Source organism: Oryzias latipes, chromosome 18 (assembly GCF_053564925.1).
Source record: "Oryzias latipes strain Hd-rR chromosome 18, Olatipes_Hd-rR_3.1".
NCBI lineage: Eukaryota > Metazoa > Chordata > Actinopteri > Beloniformes > Adrianichthyidae > Oryzias > Oryzias latipes.
Window position 1 is genome coordinate 20,728,163 of NC_136254.1, and position 24,623 is coordinate 20,752,785.

General features: G+C 41.5%; 1 protein-coding gene across 2 annotated transcripts; it reads left to right on the forward strand.

Moving 5' to 3' along the window:
• Positions 1 to 58: 58 nt before the first annotated feature.
• hdlbpb (high density lipoprotein binding protein b) lies at positions 59 to 24,109 on the forward strand. 2 transcript variants are annotated; one of them, XM_011487507.4, is made up of 28 exons: positions 59 to 195; positions 3,025 to 3,105; positions 5,128 to 5,229; positions 5,343 to 5,494; positions 5,768 to 5,983; positions 7,661 to 7,867; positions 10,776 to 10,991; positions 11,182 to 11,388; positions 11,635 to 11,742; positions 12,990 to 13,094; positions 13,282 to 13,360; positions 13,503 to 13,642; positions 13,733 to 13,837; positions 13,932 to 14,045; positions 14,123 to 14,209; positions 14,286 to 14,417; positions 16,748 to 16,966; positions 17,056 to 17,277; positions 17,355 to 17,573; positions 18,695 to 18,836; positions 20,016 to 20,143; positions 20,238 to 20,342; positions 20,513 to 20,647; positions 21,069 to 21,212; positions 21,344 to 21,523; positions 21,605 to 21,721; positions 21,792 to 21,947; positions 23,029 to 24,109. In XM_011487507.4, the coding sequence occupies exons 3-28, from the start codon at positions 5,154 to 5,156 to the stop codon at positions 23,119 to 23,121; spliced, it is 3,804 nt and encodes a 1,267-aa protein (XP_011485809.1). In that variant the 5' UTR covers positions 59 to 195; positions 3,025 to 3,105; positions 5,128 to 5,153; the 3' UTR covers positions 23,122 to 24,109. The 2 variants fall into 2 exon arrangements, with proteins under 2 accessions (XP_011485809.1, XP_011485808.1); XM_011487506.4 differs by having other exon boundaries at positions 5,131 to 5,229.
• The last annotated feature ends 514 nt before the right edge of the window (positions 24,110 to 24,623 follow it).

A 24,623-nucleotide genomic window follows, 5' to 3' on the forward strand; every position in this document is an offset into this window, starting at 1 on the left:
ATAAAAGGTGGATCTATTTCCCCTGGATGCCCTTATTGCGCAAAGATACTGCGGCATTTGATTTTATACAGTCGGCAGCCGCAGCTCACGGGTGTATCACTCCGCCAGCAAAGGAAATGCTCCTGGACCAATCACATTTGTGTTTACACCGTCACCTGTCAAACACACACCCTCTGCTACATTTCTCTCTGAAAGGTATGGTTCTTCTATTTATTGCAATATTTTAATTTTAATACATAAAATGTTTTTTGTCAGAGTGGAGTTCCGAAAAGCGTATCAGCAGGTTCGCATATTAAAGGGGAAGAGGGCAGGGACAGAAAGGTTAGCGCCCCAAAAGCTAGCGAGTTCGAGCAGGGTTATCCATCCCCGCTAAGGCTTGCTTTTTAGCCGATTATCTGGACGTACTTGCGCCTAATCATCTCTAGCTGAGGTCGGGGCACAACAATGCGGTTAGCCCCACGGGAGCAGGCCAACGAATGTTGTAGAGCGCGTGCTCGCCGTCGTTAGCACAGAGGTTAAATAGAAGAAAAAAAAGCTAACGGGATCCATGCAGAGCATCATTATCATCAAGCTAGCAGCGAAGAAAGAGCGCACGTTCGCCGAGACAGAGGCGCTCCTCGAAGCGGAGCCGCGCGGTAGCGCTGAGCTCAGAGCCTCCCAGGATTAAGAGCCTGTGGGTCTGCAGAGAATTAACATGGAAGGATGGAGAGGAGCATGCTGGCATTCAATGGCTTCACCTTAAGCACAGTTACATTAGTGAGGGATGAAATATAAGGCTTAAAGTTACCCCTAAAACCACTGCAGCTGGATTGTATCGAAAACTGTATTTCATAAATAAATAAAGGTTCTAAAAGTATGACTAATAAGCTAAACACAACTAGTTTACATGAAGATGAGGAGCTATGATAAATACGTTTTGTTGTACACAGATAAACCACATGAAAAATGATGATTTTGTGTTTTTGACGTGTTCTTGTAACATTTTTCTGATAATGGAGGACATATATAAAGAAAATTAAGCTAAAATGTGCATTATTCAAATCGTCCTGAATTAGGAGCAGATGAAAAGATTCAGTTTGAATATTTGTTATTTAGAAAGTGTACTGGGTGGGCCACAAGCTCCCTGCTCTGCTCCATTCTGATGCATCCACTTGCAGACAAATAAATCCATGAACGTCTTTGTTTTCCTCGTTTGAGCTGGAATCTGGATCAGAACTGCATGGCTGGATAGCTCCAATATTGTAATGTTAAGGTTGGAGGTGTGAGGGGCTGTAAGCTGGAAGCAGACTATGTAAACAGATGGGTGACAGGAAGTGGGGGTGGGCTTACTCTGCCTACAACTCAGAGGTGAATTTCTAATAAACTGCTGCTGCTCTGCAGAAACTATGTCAAATATACCAACACTATTTTTTTATTATAAAAAAATCATAATTTATAGACCACTGGGAACGCTTTGAAAATATATGAAATGATGATCAGAATGTGTGTTTAAGGACTATTGGGTTTCTTCAGAGCTCGATGAATCAGGCTTCCTTAAGTAGAGCAACAACTAAAACATTTGGCTGCTTATTACTGACAAAATACTTAATCAATTCAATTACAATTCCTGAGTTAAAAGTTCAGGTTTCACTTTGACTCAGCTGTAGGGAATATAGATAGATTTGCTTAATTTTGATCCAAAATCAAATTTCTTTGGGTATAAAAATAAGTATCCTCAAAAATAGTGATCAGGAGAGGAAAATAATTGAACTTGTATTAATAAAATTATAAATTCTTCCCATAAATACTAACAGAAATTGTGTTTTTTTTTGCCGCCTAAAAATAAACTGAAAAGTTTTAAGGGAGGGCAGAGGCTTTAAATCATTTTTGGGTGTGTGGCAATGCCAGCCACTGCAATTCAATTTATAATTTTAGATATTATTTAAGACAGTATTTTATTTTGTACCTTGTTTCCTTGTTGTTTATTTTGAGACTCTTTTTATGGTCTTGCTAGAAATAATTTAATTTGAATTGAATTTTTAAGCACGTCCTGTTCCAGGAAAAAAAAAAAGACTGTTAAAATGGTTTAAGGATAAACCAAAAGGTGTTGCGTAGTTCATTAAAAACCAGTGTGTCGGTGTTTCAGTCCCAGTTTGGCAGCTAAAAGATCTGCTGTCTGGCTGAAGAAAGCCCCACGTGGCAACATGCCGGTCAAATGATCGACTGCTAACCGGATCAGATGTCTCACTGGATCTTAGAATCAGTGAGTTTGTCCAGGAAAAAGGGAGGGGTTGAATACTTTATTATGTCTTTGACAATTAGTTTGTGGATAAATGATCATGTTGGTCAAATAATGTAGGAAATGTCTTCATATATTCTCAGCTGCTGATGCGTCCGTCGACTTCCTCTCATTTCCTAATTAGCTTTAATGACTGCTGCTTCTGTTTCTTCAGTAAGAGGCGAGCGTTCAACCTTCTTCTTGCAGCACAACAAGATTTGAACTCAAAAAAAGTCCTTTAACATGAAATGTGGGATCTCCTAGATGGAGGAATGGGCGTGTCTGTTTGGCAAAACGTGTCCCACCCTGTCAGAGTTGGGCATTGAGGATGAAGCCTGTGGCTGTCTTTGGGTTAGTTGACAAACACACTGATGCAGGAGTGGAGCCGTTTAGGAACAGCAAAGCATCTCTAATGCAGATGAGACACATGGAGATGCTCCGGCTGGGAAATTAGAGCCGAGAGTCCTCGGAGTTACAAACGTTCCATCAATAATTAGTTTGAGAGTAAAGTTTTTTTTTGAAAAAGGAAAACATCACATCAATTACAATGTTGTTTTTGTGTGTAAAGAATAAATGTAGTTATTGCTGCATTTGGGTATTTTCCAGAAAATCTGATATTTATTTTTTTATTTATTATTAACAGAGAGGAGAAACTTGAATCACATCGCATTAGTGAAAGCTCCACTGATCTCTGCGTGTTCACGGTCTTCACACGGAACATGTGGCTTTCAGCTTCACCTTCATCCCCCTTTGTCTTCCTCCTCCAGGAGCTGAAACACACACTCACACTGAAGCGTCTTAGGTAGCGGATAACTGGACGGACTCTCTGGCAATCGACCCTTTTGCAGGTAAGCTGAAGCGACCCATGTGGCTCTGTGTTTCCATCTTCCACTCATGACTTCTTCCATGCGTATTTCTTGAGTGAAGATCCATTTGACAGGTGTGTTACCGCTTGTTCACTTTGTTTTCAGAAGTGTATTAACGATACCTGTCAGAGGAATATGGAAGCATCTTGTATTTAATAAAAAAGAAAACAGTGTTTTTCATTCCAAATTTTTGAATCTTTTCGTTCTAACTTTAAGAACAAATTATATATGAATTATATTGACCAGTATGAATTGTTTGTTTTTGTCTGTGAGTCAATGGCGACATCAACGTTAAGCACTAAGCAGCGATGTTGTGGCTGTGGTCAACTTTGTGGCACCTAGACTGTTTTTCAATACATTTGTTCAATGATTTTCCAGAAGTTTTTTAACTTTTCAATATATTTTGGTGTTTTTTGAGATTTTTTTTTTTTTCAATGTAATGTTTTTTTGGTTTTTGATAACTTTATATGTGATTTTTGAGATCGTTCTTTATTTTTTTTTATTATTTTTTTTGAAAGCTTTTCAATATAATTTTTACTTTGTTTTTTATTAAACCTTTTTTTGTTTGTTTTTTGAAGATTTTTTTCCTGTAGTTTTAACAAATTTCTTTGTTTTTGTTTTTTTCTCTCTTAATTTTTTTGAGTTTAATTTTTTTAGTGCTGCAACAGTTGTAATAAAGCGAAAAGATAAGGACATGTCTACAACTTGCATTACTTGAATACGCTAGTTCACTCTAAGGGGAAAAAGTAATGTTATAAGGGATTTCTGGGGAGTTTTTTTTTAAACAACAATGAGATCTTTGGGAGGTTTTTGAGATTATTTATGGTGAGTTACTGAGAAACTGATATTGTTTGTCTGGGATGTTTTTGTGTACTTTATTGACGGTCCCTGCCTGCCTCAGCAACTTCAAATGGTTGTTTTTCCTGTTTGCAACCACAAATTAATGATATGATATGACTATGCAGTCACAAGACTTTTGTGTTCACAAAATCAGCTCTTTCTCATTCAGTACTTAGATAGATAGATAGATAGATAGATAGATAGATAGATAGATAGATAGATAGATAGATAGATAGATAGATAGATAGATAGATAGATAGATAGATAGATAGATAGATAGATAGATAGATAGATAGATAGATAGATAGATAGATAGATAGATAGATAGATAGATAGATAGAATTTATTCCAGACTCATGGTCCAATCAATAAAAAGCAGTACACAGACCCACTACATTAAAAAGGCACAGTCTCAAGAATACACAAGTTTAGGTACAGAATATGAAAAAATTACAACAGTTAATAAAAAATTAATTAATTAAAAAGGATAAGAATAAAATAACAAGATAAAAAATTACTTACTATACAAACCACACCATTAAAACATTAGTTACAATGACAAATAAAAAGACAGTCCCTCCAGTGTTTCCATAAGTTTGACTGGAAGCGTATGGCACTAAATCTAATGTTACTTATGGCCAAGATGAGAGAATTCTCTGAAGCATTTAGTCTGCAGATCGACTTGAGTGAGCGCATGAAGCCCAGAGAGTGTTAATTCTTAGAGAAAGGAACAGCTCACTAGCAGTTGTCCTCCTTGGCTTATTTAAAAGCACTTTTAGCGCATCGTTGTACGCCACCTGCAGCTTCCTCACACTGGCACTTTTATAGTTTGCCCAAAGGTGAGCTGTATACATCTGCAGTTTCTGCAATTTCCATCTTTCAACTCCTGGACGCGCTCTTGATGTGCGATTTGCCGTCTCTGAGGTTTTCAGGAGTAGCGTGTTTGTTAGAGACTTTAATTGGGGGGTCTCAGGTGTAACTCCCAGCACCCATGCGGCTTCGCAAAGCTACAGAGGCAGCGGGGGCCCTCAGGGGCGTGTAGAGAGCAATCTAAGAAAGTGCACTTAGTGTTCAGTTAAAGGAAGGAACATGACTTGCATTGTTTTGTTGTCTGCTGCTAATCGGGCTTCGTTGGGTTTTGCTTCACTCATGTGTCTGTATCAGTAGATAAGTGGAATAAGTCTTGAACCATGAGCTCAGTGGCTGTGTTGACCCCAGAGAGCTTTGCAGAGCACCGCAGTGGTCTTAAGGACCAGGACTTAACAGGTAACCTCCAATCAATTTGCTACCAGACGCTACTGTCTTTTTGTTAAAACATCTAAGTGGTTCATGTTAAAGCTGTTATTTTATTTATATATTTTTTGTCTTCACTGGGCTAGGCTGCGTCCCTGAGGATGAGGCCTACATCCCCACCTACCTGGAGGCCTTCCCCCCGCTGCCGGAGAAAGGTACACCGGGGGAGAAGACCGGGGAGCCGGCTTCAGCCTGGGGAAGCAAGATCCGGCCCATCAAAGCCTCCGTTATCACACAGGTCAGATACCCTATACACATTTAAAGACCCACTCTGAGGAAAATCGTGGTTTTAACAGGTTCTTGTGGCATTTTTCTGATGATGGAGCACATTTATTAAGAAAACTGAGCTCAAAATAGAATTTCTGATTACTAAAAACGGCATAATCATGATTAAAAGACCACTGGGAACACTTTCATAATGGATCGAATGATGATTAGAGTGATTCTTCAAAATAACAAGATAAATCATATGCCCTTCACTGTCTTGAAAATCCGACCCAAACCCCTCCAGGTGTTTCATGTGCCGCTGGAGGAGCGCCGCTACAAGGACAACAGCCAGTTCGGGGAAGGAGAGGAGGCTAAGGTGTGTCTGGACATCATGCAACGAACAGGAGCGCACATCGAGCTGTCGCTGGCGAAGGACCAAGGCTTGTCCATCATGGTTACCGGAAAACTGGATTCTGTCATGAAGGCTCGCAAGGAGATCGTGGCTCGTCTGCAGACTCAGGTAAACTCCCACCGCCAATGCTTACAATGGTTTGGTAGACGTCAATGATTGGGTAACTCATTTTTAACATTATTCAAAAAACAAACAGGGTGAAAATCACTTATTATTGCGTTTGGGTTAGATTTAGACATGAACACATCTTATTGCTTCTGTTTCCCCTTAAGTTTAATCATGTCAGCCTTTGATTAACAATGCGTCTCTGCTTTTTTTTCCAAAAAACTTTCTTACTATGGTATATTTAAGAAATAAAGGAATTTTTAAGAGATATTACAGAGAAGATCTAAAGTGTATGTTTTGGGTTTTCATCATGCAGACTTCATGCTATGACATAAATAAAGTGCTGCAAACAAAGGAAACAAAAAAATTGACTTTTAGTGCAGAGAGCTCTATTTTGTATCGTCATAGAAACATTGTTTTTGGAAAGATCTGTTTAAATAATTCCCTTGAGTTTTAACCTGTGGGTCAGATGTGTCTTCACAAACACGTCAGAGTTGATCTTTTTGGGGTTATTCCGTTCCTGTTAGGATGAAGTTTGGAAAACATCTTTTAACTACAGTAAAATTTGGCCTGCAGACCGTTTGCTTTCTGTCTTTTCAAGAATTTAGCTGCAAATTTGCTGATTTTCCTGTCAGCTGATGTATTTTTATTTTGTTCATCAAGTTGTTGTCATTGATGTTACCCAGAAAATAAAAGACAGGATACAGAGAGAGGAAGTCTGGAGTGACAGAGAAGAGCGTTGGAGTTGTTCAGGACATAAACGAGAGCTGGAAGGCAGGGGTGAGATGTTCTGTAGATGTGACGGAGGAGTTAAAGGTAAAGGTGGGGCTGCACCAAGGATCAGCTTTAAGCTCCTTCTTTTTGGTTGTGGTGATGGACAGAATGACTGATAAGGTTAGACAGGAATCTCTGTAGACCATCATGTTTGCAGATGACACTGTGATGTGTAGTGAGAACAGGGAGCAGGTGGAGGAAAATCTAGAGTGGTGGAGGTTTGCCCTGGAAAGGAGAGGAATGAAGGTCAGCTGCAGTAAGACAGAGAATCTGTGTGTAAATGAAAGGAACTCAAGTGGAACGGTGAGGTTACAAAGAGCAGAGGTGAAGAGCTCTGTGTGCGAGCAGGTTTGAACGGGTGGAGGAACGTTTTAGGCATGATTTGGGACAAAAGAATATCATGAAGAATGAAGGGAAAGGTAAAGAAGACTGTGATGAGAGCAACCATGTTGTGGGTTTAGAGACTCTGAGAGTCAGGAGGCAGAGCTGGAGGTAGCAGAGATGAAGATGTTGAGGTTCTCTTTGGGAGTGATGAGGAAAGAAACGATCAATAATTAATATATCAGAGTAACAGATCATGTTAGATGTTTTGTAGATAAATGGAGGGACACAGATGGAGATTGTTTGGATACTTTGAGAGAAGGAACAGTGATGATTTTGTAAAAAGATGCTGAGGTTCAAGCTATCAGGAAAGAGGCCTAGAAGAAGATCAAAGATGAGGTTCATGGGTGTAGTCTAATGCATAGGGTTAGATGTAGGTGGGTGATTCACCGTGGCAACCCCTAAAAGGATCAGCCAAAAGGTAAAGATGAAGAAATGCCCATTTTTCTGTACAATTATTATGGCGTGATACAATTCCAACATTTTGTTATTGTTTTTACTTAAAGCGTTCCTCTTTTCTTTCAGGCATCGGCTACGGTCGCCATTCCTAAGGAGCACCATCGATTTGTCATCGGTAAGAACGGTGAGAAGCTGCAGGAGCTGGAGCTGAAGACCGCCACCAAGATTGCTATTCCACGCCCCGAGGACCCAAGCACCAGCATCCGCATCACAGGCACCAAGGAGGGCATCGAGAAGGCTCGCCATGAAATCCTGCTGATCTCTGCTGAGCAGGTCAGTCAGGGCAGATTCAATCGACTCTTTTGTTGGTCTTAGAGGGTAATCCTCAAATACACCAATAAAGGAAAAGTTACCAACAGTAAGGTGTCATCAGCATATCATTGATTGGTAGAATTGTCCAATGCTGTTGCCAGGTAAATGTGGACCTTACAGTGGTTGCCCGGACGATAAACGGAGCAGCCAACGAGCTGCTTTGAAAGACTATTGGATGTAAATTAAGCAGGTTATACATTTTTAGAATAAAAACAGGTTTTATCTCTAAAGGTTTTATGCCTGTTGTTAAGATACAGAAGAAGATAAGAAAGATAAAAGAAAGATATTTTACCCTGATCTTGCATCCATGCTTTTCTGAAACCTTAATCAGCGCTAATGTATGTTACTAAAGCTAACTGACTATAAACATGCGCAAATTGGATTTGCGATAATAAATTCACTTAATGGAAACACGTCAATTTAGAAAAATCTCGCATTTATTGAAAATGCGAGATAAAAGTTTTTGTGCTTTGAGGAAGGGATTTTTGAGGCGATCACCATGTGATCAACTCTGCACAAGAAACCAGTTTGCGTCCATTTTCTTAACCCGCTGGGTTGCCAGAGACTCTCCCGGCTACTTTTGGGTAAAGAAGGGGATAAAGCAGGGGTCGGGAACCTTTTTGGCCAAGAGAGCCATAAACGCCACATATTTTTAAATGTAATTTCGAAAGAGCCATACAATAATGTAGTGTCCTTTTCCCACACTGAGACTTAACCTCTTTTAAGGTTCTTTATTCTGGTTAATGCAGGCTGTAACAAATGCCGTAAATTAATTCAGCAGCTCCTGAATCTCTCCCGCCGAGACGAGAGCGCTTCTCCCAACTTTATATTCCCCTGCTCCCGCTGCCCTCCCATTTCCCTTATTCGGCCCATAGCTGAACCCCATTGGTCCAAATTAACTAACAACAGGCTGAGCGACAGAACTGAGGGCCAATCAGATCTCTGCTTGATGCGTTCAAGGAACTCCAGAACTTTTAACGCGGCCCAACAGCCAAGTTAAACTCAGTCCGCGACAATATGTTTAAAACTAAATATTCAAGTGAATGTGTGCATTTGATATAATTTCAACATTTTTAAAGGACAATAAGTCTGTGGATTATTTTTAATAACATTGTTATGCTGTTGTTAATAAATGATGAGTATTTCTCGTGGTAGTTTTGCTGATGGTCTAGTCTGGTTGATACGTGGTGAGTTTCTGCTTCATGCAGGCGTTGAGACTTTAAACGTGATCGTAGGTCTGACTGTTCTGTAGATGTGAGACAGACTGCTCACATGCAGACGGGGAGCCAAACACACACTCACTCGCTGTAGTGAGTGACGGGCAGCAGGTTTTACGTTTTTACAATCCCTGCGCGATTCACCTTACTGACCGAGCCCACAACTCCACCCTCACCCTCTGCTTTCTCCCTCTCACATCCCGTCCCCGCTACTGCGCGCTCTTTCTCAGAGACGGGAGCGCGCAGTTTTAGGCACGGCAATTCACAGGTTTCCGGGTGGTACAAACTCTGTGAAATAATAGATAATAGTAAAGTGATAATGCTGGCGCAGATCCTTCTCTCCAAGCACTGCTACTACTGTGCGCCTCTGGCATCGCATCGCGCCCGAGAAGGACTGGTCTAATGAAAAATAAAAAAATAAAAATGTGTCTGCGAGCCACATGTGACCATCAAAAGAGCCATATATGGCTCGCGAGCCATAGGTTCCCGACCCCTGGGATAAAGCCTTGACAGGGCGCCGGCCTGTAACCAGGGCCCATGAGGCTGGAGCGACCCCGATCGCTTCGCCGGGTGGCTCCTGGGGGGCTGGCTAGCTGGCAGAAAGAGAGCTGGTGCAGGATGGGGAGGCAGCCAGCTCAGGCTTCCTTATGATTATGATCATTGATTATGATCTGATGATTTTACCGATTTTTTTGGTCTTATTTTCACATAGACAATTTAAAAAAGATCCTCTAGTTTGGTTCTTGTCTTAATTTTTCCCCTCTCAAACTAACGTGGGTCACAGAGACACGGAAGTAGCGGTGGATAGCGGCTTAATTTGCAGCAGGAGGGAAGCTCACAACACCAGAAAGATCTCATGAACATGAAGATGGGGTTACCGATGCTTTTGTGGAGCTTTTAAAATAAATAAATCCAATCTCTAAACATCCTCAGAGTCTTCCATGCATTGTCATGAAATGTGGATGCTGTAAATCAAGCTATGTTCACATCCATGGTTTGTTTTTATATGCATAATTATGATTAAATGAAAACAGTTTAATTGCGAAACTGGTTTTTTTTCCAACATTTGTAGAATTTCAATAAAGTTTTGCACAAACGTGCAATGGAAGCACAGCCATTGTAGCTACGTTTGTGGTTAAACTTCAGCTTAGCTAGATATTTATTTCCATGATGTCTGAGTCCGAACCAAACAAAGGGTGTAAGGAGGGGCCCAATGAAACACTAAAGTCCCCGACAAGAAGTGGAAGTGATGAAACAAATCACTCAGCAGAAAGTGGCTCTCAACGTTGAGCTTAGTAAGATTTATCAAAGCACTGTAAAGGGCCATTTTTAGCATTAAAGACACACTGTCAGAATTATGATGCTATGTTTACACTGCCCTGAAAAATGCACTTTCAGGCGACTACTTTCTTTCATTTTGTTGAAACAAAAACATTTCCTTTGTGAAGAATTTAAATAAAATGCTATAGCTCAATGCAAGGTTTGTTACAATAATAATAAATAATACATTTTATTTATAAGGCGCCTTTCTTTTTTTAGAACAGCTTTATTCCAAAGAACTAAAAAATCTGCTTGATTTCCTCTCATCTTGTGCTCTGTGGAGTGACATCATTGTTTGTGGAAACGGATGCTCTTTCACTCCTTGTGGACAGGACAAGCGCGCCGTAGAGCGTCTGTCTTTGGAGAAGGCATTCCACCCCTTCATTGCAGGCGCCCACAACCGGCTGGTGCAGGAGCTGAGCCAGGAGACGGGCGCTCGCATCAGCATCCCGCCGCCGAGCTTGCCAAAGGACGAGATCGTCATCACAGGAGAGAAGGAGGCTGTCGCCCTGGCGGTCAACCGCATCCGAGCCATCTATGAGGACAAGGTGTCCGTTTAATCTGTTTTTTTATTATTTAGAATTGAAAGATTTAAATATTGGTTGAAAAATAAAGATATCAACTGTAAATAAAAACTACAAATCTTCTTTCTCTTTCCTTCCTCCACTTCTTTGCCCTCCGCTACCGTTTCCTTCACTGAGTAATTCCAGTCTTTGTCTCATGTTTTCTGTGTGGCAGAAGAGGAAGACCACGACTATCTCTGTGGAAGTGAAGAAGTCTCAGCATAAATACATCATTGGTCCAAAAGGCAACACCCTGCAGGAGATCCTGGAAGCCACTGGAGTGTCTGTGGAAATGCCCCCGCTGGATTCCAGCTCAGAAACCATCATCCTAAGAGGGGAGCCCGACAAACTGGGACCTGCACTCACCCAGGTCTATGCTAAGGTCAGCTGAGAAAAAAAAACAAACACCTAAAAACGAATGAAATGAATAAAAGTCAAAGTTTAGCCTCGTGCATTCTACCATCGTGCAGTTCACTTTAATGTTAATTTGACCAAATCTGCTTCAGCATAAGTGACCAAACTTTTACTCCTAAGTTTCTGTCATGACAAGCTTCATATTAAATGGTGTAATCTGACTGGCAGTTTATGGATGAAGACCTTGTGACTGGGAGCATTTTCATCCGTGTAGGCAAAGAGTGTGATGGTGGTGGAGGTGAGCGCCCCGGCGTGGCTACATCGCTTCATCATCGGCAAAAAAGGCCAGAATATCGGACGGATCACGCAGCAGCTGCCACGAGTAAGGGAGACTGTGATGATGGCCTGAAGGAGAGAAGTCCCATCCTTCCTCTCAAATGAAAACACCTTTAAGGGGCATGAAAACAGTTTTTTAAGTATTTCCAGTGGTCTTTTATTTTATTATTATGCTGTTTTTAGCCAAAATAAAAAAGACTGATGTCATTTTCTAGAAAATGGCTCCTACAAAAGGGGCAGTAGTTCGTTAGAAATTCACCTCTAACTTGTGGGCGGGACCGTTGGCGTGGAGCAACCCCGCCCGCCCTTCTCCTCCCCAGTGCTTAGACTAAGAGCATGGAGCATAGTTTCTACGTCACAAAGATTTGAATGGGAAAATGCTTAGAAATGCATTTCCAGGCTTAATTTTCTGACTATATGTTCTCCATCATGAGAAAAATAGCACAAGAACATGTTAAAAACACCAAAAACACATATTTCATCAGAGTGGGTTTTTAATGAAAGAACTAAAAGCCGAAGTTATATTTAAAGGGCCTATATCATGCAAAATTGTTTTTTTTTTAGCTTTTGAGTGTATTATAATTTTCATTCCTCTCGGGGGGAAAAATAAAAAATCAAAGCGTTTTTTTGATCCGTTCACGCATTTCTCTAAAAACCTGCGCTCTGAGCATCAGCCCCTCCTAATCCACGAAAACAAGCTCGCATTGTAACCATTGACTGTAAAATCAATGGACAGCTCAACCCCCCCCCCCCACTCATGGTGAGGTATTTTTTCTCATTTCGCGAGAGCCGGAGGTAAGGCGTTTTCTACAGGTGACGTCACGCCTCGATACGTCCGTTGTTTTTACATTCTATGATTGTGACATAGATAAGTGAAGAAGGAGGAAAGCTGGAGCTACAGCTAGCAGGGATCGGGAACGCTTTCCTTTAGGGAACGCTTTCCTTTTATAAGCACAATATGCACATTCATCTTCGCAATAGTTCGGATTTTGTTTGTTTTTGTGGGTGAAACTCAGACACGCTGCCGGGGGGGGGCTGACTCTAGGATGACATCATGAAATGGGCGGAGTGAATCCTCAGAGATTATGTTGTTTTACATCCGGGTTGGAAAAGAATTCAGGACAATAACTCACATTTTTAAAAAAAAGAAATGTGTTCTGCAGTGTGCTCAAGGTAAAATATCCTCATATACATGGATATAGAAGGCTATAAATGGCCTAAGAATTGCATGGTATAGGTCCTTTAATATTTTTCTTGCCTGGAAATGTCCTAAAAGTCTTTGTTGACATTCAGGTTCACATTGAGTTCACGGATGGCGAGGAGCGCATCAGTCTGGAGGGGCCGACAGAGGAGGTGGAGCAGGCTCAGATCCAGATCCAGGAGATCATCAAGGACCTGGTCAGTCTACACACAAACACACATCTGATTCTTTAACTCTGTAGGAATCCTTTACATACGATTTATTCGCTTTTTAACATCCACAATGATTTCTGACATTTTTAAACACGTCTTCATATGTTACATATGTGCATTGTTTGAACTTTCAATGGGAAGTCTCTTCTGATCCTGTGTTTCATGGATGCAGCTGGTGAGGATGGACTATTCTGAAATCATCATAGACCAGCGCTTTCACAGACACCTGATTGGTAAAAACGGAGCCAACAGTGAGTAGTTTTGTTGATGTTTACAGGGAATGAAACCAGCTGTGTGTTACGTCCATGTGACCTCCATTGTAAGTGCTCACTACAGGAAGAGGGTGTGGCTGAGAGACCTTCTTGTTCTTCATCTTATTCCAACACCCTGCAGTTAATCGGATCAAGGAGCAGTACAAGGTTTCTGTGAGGATCCCTCAGGACTCGGAGAGAAGCAACCTGATCCGCATCGAAGGGGACCCCAAAGGGGTGCAGTTGGCTCGCAGAGAACTCATTGAGATGGTCCAGAGGATGGTGAGAAGTTCATTTGTTTAGCAGATCTGATGTTTAAACCACTGAAAGTCCCTTTAAAAATAAAAACAATGTCGGTTTGTTGATTCTTAGGAAAATGAGCGCACCAAAGACCTGATTGTGGAGCAGAAATTCCATCGAACAATCATCGGGCAGAAGGGAGAGAAGATTAAGGAAGTTCGGGACAAGTTTCCTGAAGTTGGACACTTTATTTTAACTAATTAGTTACAATAAAGTTTTTATTTTGATGGATTTTTTACTGAATTTATATCGTTTCTACTGTTTTTTTTAGGTCATTATCAATTTCCCCGACCCGTCACAGAAGAGCGACATCGTCCAGCTGCGTGGGCCGAAGAACGAGGTGGAGAAATGTGCCAAGTTCCTGCAGAAAATCATTGCAGAGCTGGTACGTCCGCCCGCTTTCTTTCTGCCTCGGCTTCGTCTCTGTCTGTGCGGACTCACCGCTGCTCCGTCTTCACACAGATCGAGAACAGCTACTCGCTGTCGGTTCCCATCTTCAAGCAGTTTCATAAGAACATCATTGGAAAGGGCGGTGCAAACATAAAGAAGGTGAAGCTTTCTACACTTAATTATAAGAACGCAAAAAGTTCAAAACTTAATGCGACGGCGCGTTTTGTATCATTAGATCCGGGAGGAGACCAACACCAAGATCGACCTGCCAACAGAGAACAGCAACTCTGAGATGATCGTCATCACAGGAAAGAAGGTCAACTGTGAGGTGGCCCGAGATCGAATCCTTGCCATCCAGAGAGAGCTAGTAAGACAGTAAACGCTTTTCACTCTTCCTCTGCTCGTCCTTTATCAATGGTTCCCAACGCCTTGAAAAGAGCCAGCGAGGAAACAGACTTCAAAATAAAAGACAGGTGCATATAACAGACAATAACCAGGAGTCCTTACTTGAAATATGGATTTATTGTGACAGTTGTTCCCACAGATCAGAAAATAATGCATATTAATTATCCATTCAATTCCGCAACCGGCTGTCTAAGGTTACAAAGATGCTAATAAAGTTGCTCAAATGGTGGATTCACCTTTAATATTAATTTCAAAAAATACCACTTTTAGTGACTTGTTTTTTTGTATTTATTCGTCGCACCTTAAAAGTCGGATTTCTTTGCTTCCTCTCTGACAGTTATGGGTTCAGAGAAAATCTAGATCACATTTTAATGGTTCCTATAGTGTACAAATAAAGTTTAAAGCACCTGCAGATAATTTACGGAGGATGAAGATAAAGTTAACCTTTAAAAGTTAAAGAAAACTGGATGCCAAAATTTTTTTATATCATTTTTTAAAAGAAATATTATAAAATAATAGGGCCTATATCGTTTCTTTTTAATATATACAGGCCTATATATAAACCAATATAGGCCTATATTGGCCTATATTGTTTTTTTTTTAGCTTTGAAGTTTGTCTTAATGTTAATTCCTCACGCAAGGAAACCTCAAAGCAGTATGTGATCCATTTACAGTAAACCCTTGTTTATCGCGGGGGTTACGTTCCAAAAAGAACCCGTGATAGGCAAAATCCGTGAAGTAGAAACCCCTATTTTTTTTAACAATTATTATACAATTAAATACTCTGTTATACATTGAAAAGAAGAACAAACCATTTTACAGGCTCAAACATTTGTTTCACAAATCAAAGTACTTTAAAAACGTTTTTTTTTCAACAAATAACTTCTGTACAGTACTGTCAAATAATAATTTTAATCATCAATGTGAACAGAAGGCTTCAAATCGCGGAGATTAGCCCCGCCCACCGCGACCCGAGAGTAATTGAATTAAACCGGAGAAAATTTAAAATGATCATGAAAAAAATACAAAGTACAAACGGACAAATAGTGGCTCAGGTGTATTTCAATGCTCTTCAGTCTGAGAAGCTGCAGTGTTTTCTCCTTCTCAAGCCCGCGGTGCAGCTGTGTGTGTTTGTTCGGGAGAAGAACATAGTGATTGACAGTTGTTGTCGCTCTTTTTCTATGGGTTTTAGAGAAACAGGAAATTGCAAGATGATTTGCATGTACGTAATTTGGAAAGCTGATTTACGTACGTGTACATATTAAACTGCAACATTATTGACGCGCAGGTAGAGAAGAAGCGGAGTGACTTTTTTAGCCAATCAGAATGCAGAACACAATGCACGATGCAAATCCGTGAAGTAGCGAAACCGTGAAAAGTAAACCGTGATATAGCAAGGGATCACTGTACTCATCTTTGAGCATTCCTCTGTAAAACCTGCTCTCTGAGCACCAGCTACTCAGATTGATGTCACAATGTGAGGAACAGCCCCTTCCAGGAAGAGTCTGCGCTGTCAGCACCGCCCCCATGCCAACACAGGGCTAAGTCGCTTTCTCTTTATGAGCACAATGTGCACATCCATCTTTGGAAAAGTTCGGATGTTGCAGACACACTGCCGAGGCCGACTCTAGGATGATGTCATGAAATGGGCGGCACCCACAAGAAACAAAAGGCGGAGCTTCAGAGATCGAGTCGTCTGACTCCTGAGTTAAAAAAGAACTCTGGAAAATATCTCATATTTCATTAAAATTTGTGCTTTTGTGTGCCAAAGGGACTATACTGTACATGGATATTGGGTTCTCTCTTCTTTAGCTTTTTTTTTTTTAGTCATTTCTCTTTTACTTACGTTTTTTTTGTCTATTTTATTGTGCAGGGCTTATTAAATTATTTAATTGTATACATTGGGTTTTCTGCATTCTTGTTTTGTTTTTATGTACAGCACCTTGAGCTGTTTTGTACATGAAAGGTGCTATATAAATAATATATAATATTATATAATAAATAATATAAAAAAAATACATTTTAATTCGAATTGTTTACTATACTAGTAAATAAAAGTCTGAATAATTGAAACTTTGGTAAATATGATTCAATAGTCTTGCTGAAGGACATAAACTCAGCCCTAGATGTCTGAGGTTGGGTGGCGCACAGGGGTCCTTTCGCTGCATTATGGGTGGAGCCGCTGGACAGCAGCCCCAGCATCCTCATCTGCTGGAAGGGCGCCCATTTTTTAATTTTTTTTTCAAGCATTCTCCAACTGTGAGCCTCAAATTTTCTCCTTTGTGGATCCAGGCCAACCTCAAAGAGACAGAGGTCACCATCCCCGCCAAGCTCCACAACTCCCTGATTGGCTCCAAAGGCTGCCTGGTGCGCTCCATCATGGAAGACTGCGGCGGCGTCCACATCCACTTCCCCTCTGAGGGCTCCGGCTCAGACAAGGTCACCATCAGAGGCCCCGTTGGTGAAGTGGAGAAAGCCAAGAAACAGCTGCTGCAGCTGGCGGAGGAGAAGGTCAGCCTTTAAGAGATGCTTCAAAAGATTTTGTAGTGGCAAGAAAAGGTAACATGGATTCACGTCCGCTTCCCGTCTGCCCGTTTCAGCAAGTCAACAACTTCACAGCGGAGCTGCAGGCCAAACCGGAATACCATAAGTTTCTGATTGGGCGAGGCGGAGCCAACATTCGCCGCGTGCGAGACCGGACAGGAGCACGCATCATTTTCCCGTCGCCCGACGACACGGAGCAGGAGCTGATCACCATCGTAGGAAAAGAAGAGGCTGTGCGTCAGGCCCAGAGGGAGCTGGAGACGCTGGTCAAAAACCTGGTAGCTGTCCACAGGAAAAATCTCAAACATGGTTTTCTCCACTGCCACTCCCAATAGAACCGCCTTTTCTTGCCCAGGATGACGTGGTGGAGGACAGCATGGAAGTGGACGTTCGCCACCATCGCCACTTTGTGTGTCGGAGAGGTCAGGTGCTGCGGGAGCTGGCCGAGGAGTACGGCGGCGTGGCTGTCAGCTTCCCTCGTACGGGAGCCAGCAGCCAGAAGGTCACCCTGAAGGGAGCCAAGGACTGCGTGGAGGCGGCCAAGAAACGCATTCAGGAGATCATAGAGGACCTGGTAAGTACGGTGGCCCTGAAGGACAAATCATACCAGCAAATCACTCAAAGCAAAACGATATTAAAGATGACGACAATTAAAAAAGCAAAAAAGAATAATAAAAAACATTAAATTTAAGGAATCAGAACAAAACTCCACAAAACACAATTAAAAAAAATGAAACGAAATAAAAAGTAAAAATTGCGGAAAACAAAACTAGAAGGTCCTGTGAGTCATCGCTGATTTTTGACGTAAGAATGTTTTCAAATGCGTCTTCAGTGTCCACATACTAATAAAAATAGTTTGACTAGTACGGAGCAGATCCATACGGAGCCAAATACGGAGCCTGTGTCCTGACATTAAAAAACTGAAATATATCTTGTTCCCACAAATTAATATCTCGTTCCCACAAGATAATTCATCCTAAATCTTGTGATATTTTTCTTATATTCATTGAGAAAATAATAAATTGATCATTCTTGTTTTTCTTTTTCCTTTCTTGAACGGCTGCGGGTCACAGAGACACGGAAGTTACCGCTGAAAGCGGCATTTGCGGCCGGATGGAGAGCATATCCGTGTTTATGAATGACTTATGACGTGAATAATTATTGCGTACGCACAAATTAATTATTTGGAGGGAACAGAATATTATCTTGTGGGAACAAGATATTAATTTGTGGGAACGAAATATATTTTAGTTTTTTAATGCCAGGACACGGGCTCCGTATATCCAGTCTCACTTGATGCTAAATAACATTCAGTTGTCATGATGGACAAACATTGTCATCCAATCAGCAGCGTCCCATGATAACGACCGTTTCTGGTTTTCGTAAAAAGGAAAACAAAAGTAATTTCAAAACAAAATGTTACACAACGAAGCAAAACTGATGGAAGATTTATCTAGATTTGGCAAAATGAATGCACTCTGTATAGGAGACACGGCACAGAGGAGATTGATTGAAAAGCAAGCAAACATCAGCAGGGTTTAGAAGGGTATACACTTTTATTTTCAGGTTTTATTCACCTGTTTTTCGACAAATTTCTCAAATGTTTGTAGTCTCTGACTGCAAACAAACTCCAATTTATCCCCTGAAACGATGTATGTTGTCTCTTTCTTTCTTTCTTTCCTTCTTCTGGATCAGGAGTCCCAGGTGAGTGTGGAGTTGGCCATCCCTCAGCGCTACCACCGCGCCGTCATGGGGCCTAAGGGCTGCCGCATCCAGCACATCACCAGAGAACACGAAGTCCAGATCAAGTTCCCCGAGAGAGACGACAGCGCTGCAGGTTAGAAACACAACATGTCAGAACAATGCCCTGGGGGAACAGCAGAGCAGCAGGCGGTCGAACGAAGCCGAGTCTTTATTGATGGTCTGACGTGGTTTTTAACCACCATAAACTAACATAAAGCTTAAATATCATCTTTTGACCTATTTTCCAAGCGTTCCCAGTGGGGTTTTTATTATAATTCTGCACTTTTTTGCCAAAATCAATAAATCAATGTTTATTTCTAGGACATAGTTTCTGTAGAGCGGCAGGAATTCATCAGAAATTCGCTTGGGTCCCACCGATTGTAGCACCTACAACACCATTGCAAGTTTTTTCCAACGGCATTTTTCTGTCGGCTCTTCATCCACAGTGATATAAACAAAGACAAACTCAGAAATGCAATTTAAAGTGTAACTTCCTTTCTACATGTCGACCATCATTAGAAAAATGCTACAAGAACATTTCCAAAACACTAAAAACTCTTTTCAATAGAGTTGGGTTTAACATAAGAAAAACACCATCAACTCAAAATTACAGTAAAAATACATTAAGTCAAATCAACTAGTTTGTTTACCTTGTGACTCATGCTAAAGTCCATAACTTTATTTTACAAAACCTATTATCTTCATAACTTTCTTTGCAAAGCGTCTGTTTTACAAAACAAAATATCTCACGTTCAAAAATGTTGTCAATGTCAAATTAAAAGGTGTTGTGTTTTTCTAATATTTAGATTAACCCTTTTTTTTTCAAAAAAAACAACCTAAGAATTTGAATGCAATTCAGCTCAGTTTTTTTAATCAGCAAATATGACGTCACCCATTTGGCAAAGTAATAATCTAATCAATACGAACGTCTTAAAAAAGCCCCCCATGAATCCACTGAGTTCTGGATCGTTTACAAAAAATAATTTTGAATACCTTTTTCTCAAAAGAGAGATCTATTTTTACCACTCAAGTGAGCATAGTGGCATGCTAGTTTTTTGCAGAGACTTCTGGGAAATTTCAAGACCACTAGATTTTGGAATTGTAGATTCGGCCAACCCCAAAAACAAAAAAGGGCTGTATGGTGCACTAACCGGGGATTTGTGAGTAAATTCTGACACAACCAATGTCTCAATCTAACAGGTTTTTGGATTTTTAGTCTTTTTTTTAAGGAATAAAAAGCTTCTTTCTTTAACCAGCTGACCTAAACTCACAGGTCAGGAAGCTTTAGTGCAGGAGAACGGAGACGTCAGTCTGGAGACCGAGTTTGTTCCCCGCAAGTGTGACATCATCACCATCTCTGGACGGGCGGAGAAGTGCGACTTGGCTAAAGCAGCTCTGCTGGTACGGAAGCCTCACTTCATTACAAACAGGATACGGGCGGGCGGCTGGAAAACCGTCTTCCGCACCGTGTTTTCCTAACTCCTCCTCTTTTTAGGCGCTGGTGCCCATAACGGAGGACGTGGAAGTGTCTTACGAGCTTCACCGCTACATTATCGGCCAGAAAGGCAGCGGAATCAGGAAGATGATGGAGGAGTATGAGGTTTGTTCGTATCGTATCACACAAAATCCACTAAAGTTCTGCTACAAATATGAGGTTTGGGAATGAGACACAAAACACCCAGGATTCATGTCTGCGGACGTCCAATTTTAGGCAGGATATGACATCACCCAACCTCCACTTTTCTAAATAATAAAGGCTTGGATGTGCAGGTGAACATCTGGGTGCCGCAGCCTGAGAAGCAGCTGGACGTCATCAAGGTCACGGGCCTCGCAGCCAACGTGGAGCGGGCCAAACAGGGTCTGCTGGAGAGGGTGAAGGATCTGCAGGCTGAGCAGGAGGACCGGGTAAAACCAGCACAACCGTACCCACCAATGTTTAGGTTTTAGGTTTTTAAAACGGAATTTTATGCTAAAAAAATTCTTGTCTCTAATAGGAATCCAGATGTAGCATTTTGTTTTATTGATTTATTTTTTCATTATTTGTTTTGGAAGTATTTGTAATACGAGCACTGTTTTTTTTTGACAAACACAAGCAGCTTTTTTTCTGTCTGCTCCTGAGTCACAGCGATTTAAATAAAAAATCAAAAACAATCTCAGAAATGCAATTTGAAGTTTGAATTTTCTTCATGAATGTCCTCCGCCAATCAGAAAATGTTAGAAGCACGATTTTCTTCGTAGTGGATCTATAAGGATGATTCTCAGAAGCCTGAAGGTTTATTGTGTGAAACGTGGAAAAGCCATTTTGGATTTTTCTGTTTTATCTCAGGCTCTGCGGAGCTTTAAGGTCACCATGTCCGTAGATCCCAAGTTTCATCCTAAGATCATCGGTCGCAAAGGAGCCGTCATCTCCCAGATCAGAAAGGACCACGACGTCAGCATCCAGTTCCCTGATAAAGGAGACGAGCAGCAGGTGGCCGACTTTGCAGATTTTCTTAAGGGAAAAGCAGAATTATGTTTTATTTTGAAAGGAACTTATGTGTTGTTTTGTTTGGTTTTTCTGCTCGGATCCTTTTTGTTTTCTGGTCACAATCTGCTAACCAGGATCTGATCGTCATCTCGGGGTACGAGCGGAACGTGGAGGAGGCGCGTCAGGCCATCCAGCAGCTGGTGGCCGAGCTGCAGGAGATGGTGAGCCAGGACATCCATCTGGACCCGAGGACCCACGCTCGCATCATTGGCGCCCGGGGAAAGGCCATCCGCAAGCTGATGGAGGAGTTCAAGGTGAGGCGCTGCGACGTATCCCGCGAGAAAGAGCGAACGAGGAGGTCAGAACCGCCACTGATGGTCACTCTGTTTGTCCAGGTTGACATTCGGTTCCCCCAGCCGGGTTCCGACCAGCCCGACAGAGTGACGGTAACGGGTCTCCCGGAGACCATCAGCTCTGCCGTCGACCACCTGCTCAACCTGGAGGAGGAATACGTGAGTTCAGCTTTGTCTTCCTCCGATCTTCTCTCCGTGTGCAAAGTGTGACGACCCGTTTGGTCCTCAGATGCTCAGCGTGACGGAGACGGAGACCTTAGCGGCTTACATGAAGCCTCCGTCTCGCTACGGAGGGGGCGGGGGCATAGGGATGGACGACAGCAGCGGAGGTCCGGCTAAGGGCTTCGTGGTGCGGGACGCTCCCTGGAACGCTGCTGGGAACAAGGTGGGAGACGGTTTCAGCAAAGTGAAAAAGGAAATGACCCAAAGCTGCGTCTGAATTCCCTCACCACGCACTATTTAAGCAGGGCGTTCGCCATTTTGCCTGGGAGTCCGAATCTACAATTCTGGTACAGATCAGTGGGAGGTTCTGTACTGAGATGCAGAGAAAAACAAACACGACCTACAACTCTTCAGTTTTTCTCCCTATCTGATTCTGAAGGAAGTTTTATTTTGGAAAACCATGACTCATTGTTGACGCATGTCAAGTCACTCGGTAACGTCTTAAAATTCCATCCGCTACTTTCTTGAACTGGATTCACCAAGCTAGCAAGGTTAACAAAAAAAAAACAAACATATTTGGAACATTTCTTTTCGCAGAAAAGAGCCAACGAGGAAACAGAAGAAGAACCTTCAACTTCAAAATAAAAGAGAGCTGCATCTAACAGACAAAAACCTGGAGTCTGTGCTCCAACTATGGATTTATTGTGACCATAATAATAATGCATAATATTCAACCTCCAGCTGTCTAATGTTACGAGAATGCTGTTAATAAAGTTATTCAAAATCATATTTTATAAGGCCAAAGTTGGGCTCAGATTATTTAGCTTCCACTTTGACAGTTAAGGGAAAATCAATAGATCACACTTGAATGGTTCCTTTATGAAATTTACTAATAAACTTAAAGCAGCTGCAGAAATTTTACTGAGGATAAAGATAAACTTTCCCCTGAAAAGTTAAGAGAAAATGGGGACACAAAAAATAAATAAATGAAAAAGTTCCAAGAACACTGCCATAGAAATTACCCAGCAGTCCCTGCAAAAGTCTGCATTGATGCTCACTTTTGCATTGCATTTGAAGGATCTTCCATTTAAAATATATATTTACATTTGTTTTTTATAAATCATCCAAATTTTCATCGTCAGAACACAAATATTTTCATTAAATGCTCGTATTTATCAGGTTTTTACATTAAGAAATGGGAAACGTCAATTGTTAAAGTAATAATCTTGTTTTCCCAAAAACTGCTGGACGGTCCTGCACTTTTTATTCCTGCATAAAGACAGTGATTGCTTTTGTGTCTGCAGGCTCCTGATGTGAGCAGTGCAGAGGATTTCCCCACATTCGGGACAAGTGTAGCTCCAAAGCAGACGTCCGCCTGGGGTCCAAAGAAGTTCTGAAGCTTTTCATCGAAAGACAAATCCACAAAAAAAACTCTTGTAAATGGGACAAAAATCTTGAATCAAATTGCTGCTCACCCCCCCCCCCCCCCTCCCCGTCTCTTTAGCGTCCTTTTTTTTCTTCTTTTCTGCTCTCCGACAACCAGCCGCAGTGAATTCTGGGAGATCTCCCTCTGGTCCTTTTCTTATCTGTCTTCTCTTGCTATCGTCATGGTTCTGCTCTGCCTCGTGGTCGCTCCGCCCCCTGCCGACGCTTCTGCCCCCTGAAAGTCCGTCTCTGCTGATGATGAGGCGGGAAGTGGAGCGGCGGGAAGTGAAACGGCGGGAAGTGAAACGGCGGGAAGTGAAACGGCGGGAAGTGAAACGGCGGGAAGTGGAGCGGCTACGTTTTCAGGAAAGTGACGGGTGTTAAACCTTTAAAAAAAAAAAAAAAAGCTGTATGTTTTAGAGTCTGACGAGGCTTTTTTTCCAACAGCAGATGAAGCAGAAAACAGAGGTTTGCTTTGTCACGACCCTCATTTTTAAAGCAGCTGCTGTTTAAAGAAGAAAAAAACAACTTCTTTAATGACTTTTATTTATTAATTTATAGTAAGGATTTCTTTGATTTGACCTCAGATCTGCTGGCGTTTCCTTTGTTTTTGACTCAAAACGTTCAGTGATGGAAGTTGTCTGGTTTATTTATTGACCAAAAGGAGATGTTTCCTTTCTTTTTTTTAAAAAAAAACAACAAAAAACACAACCTACTGTGATCATCTGTTTTTATAAAAGCACTCACTGTAGCTTGCAACTTTATGTACGAGCGTGAACGGTGCGCTTCGGGCTTTTGGGGAACGTGTTCCATCCACTGTACAAACTATTTTTTTAAACTGTGTGGGACTTTCTTGTGTTGTTGGTTTCTGAACTGTTATGCGAGTTAAGAATGTGTGTGTGTGTGTGTGCTTGTTGAAGTTTAAGGTGTATATTTGAATGAAGCTCAACCAAACTTTGACCTCTTTTTTCCGTCTGTGTCTCGTCCGTCAGTCGCTCTCCTTTCAGGCTAACGTTCAAACGTGCTGCTAACCTTCATTCCACCTTAAAAAACGCTTGCAGTCATCCTTTAATTTCTATGGGGTCAAACCAGGATCAGCTTATAAATAAATGGAAGACCAGATTGTACATTTAAATTTGAAAGTAGGTGTTGTGAACAGGAAGGAAAAATGGAAAAAGAAATCTATAAACCCAAAACTATAACCAAATGAAAAATGTTTATTTGTGATTTTAGCAACAATTTTTTGTTTTTTTTTCCCCCCATTTTTTTATTTCTCTCATTCTTCACTTTAAGACCTCAATTTACACATTTAAATTTTTAAACGGAACGACATTTTTTGCACAGGGGGCGGGGCTTTGAGGCTATCGTCTACCGGGACGTGATTGACAGGTGATAGAGGTTATGATGACATCATTTCTGCTCCCAAACAGGGGATGACAGAGGCAGCAAAAACAAACGCTGTTCTGGAGCAAAA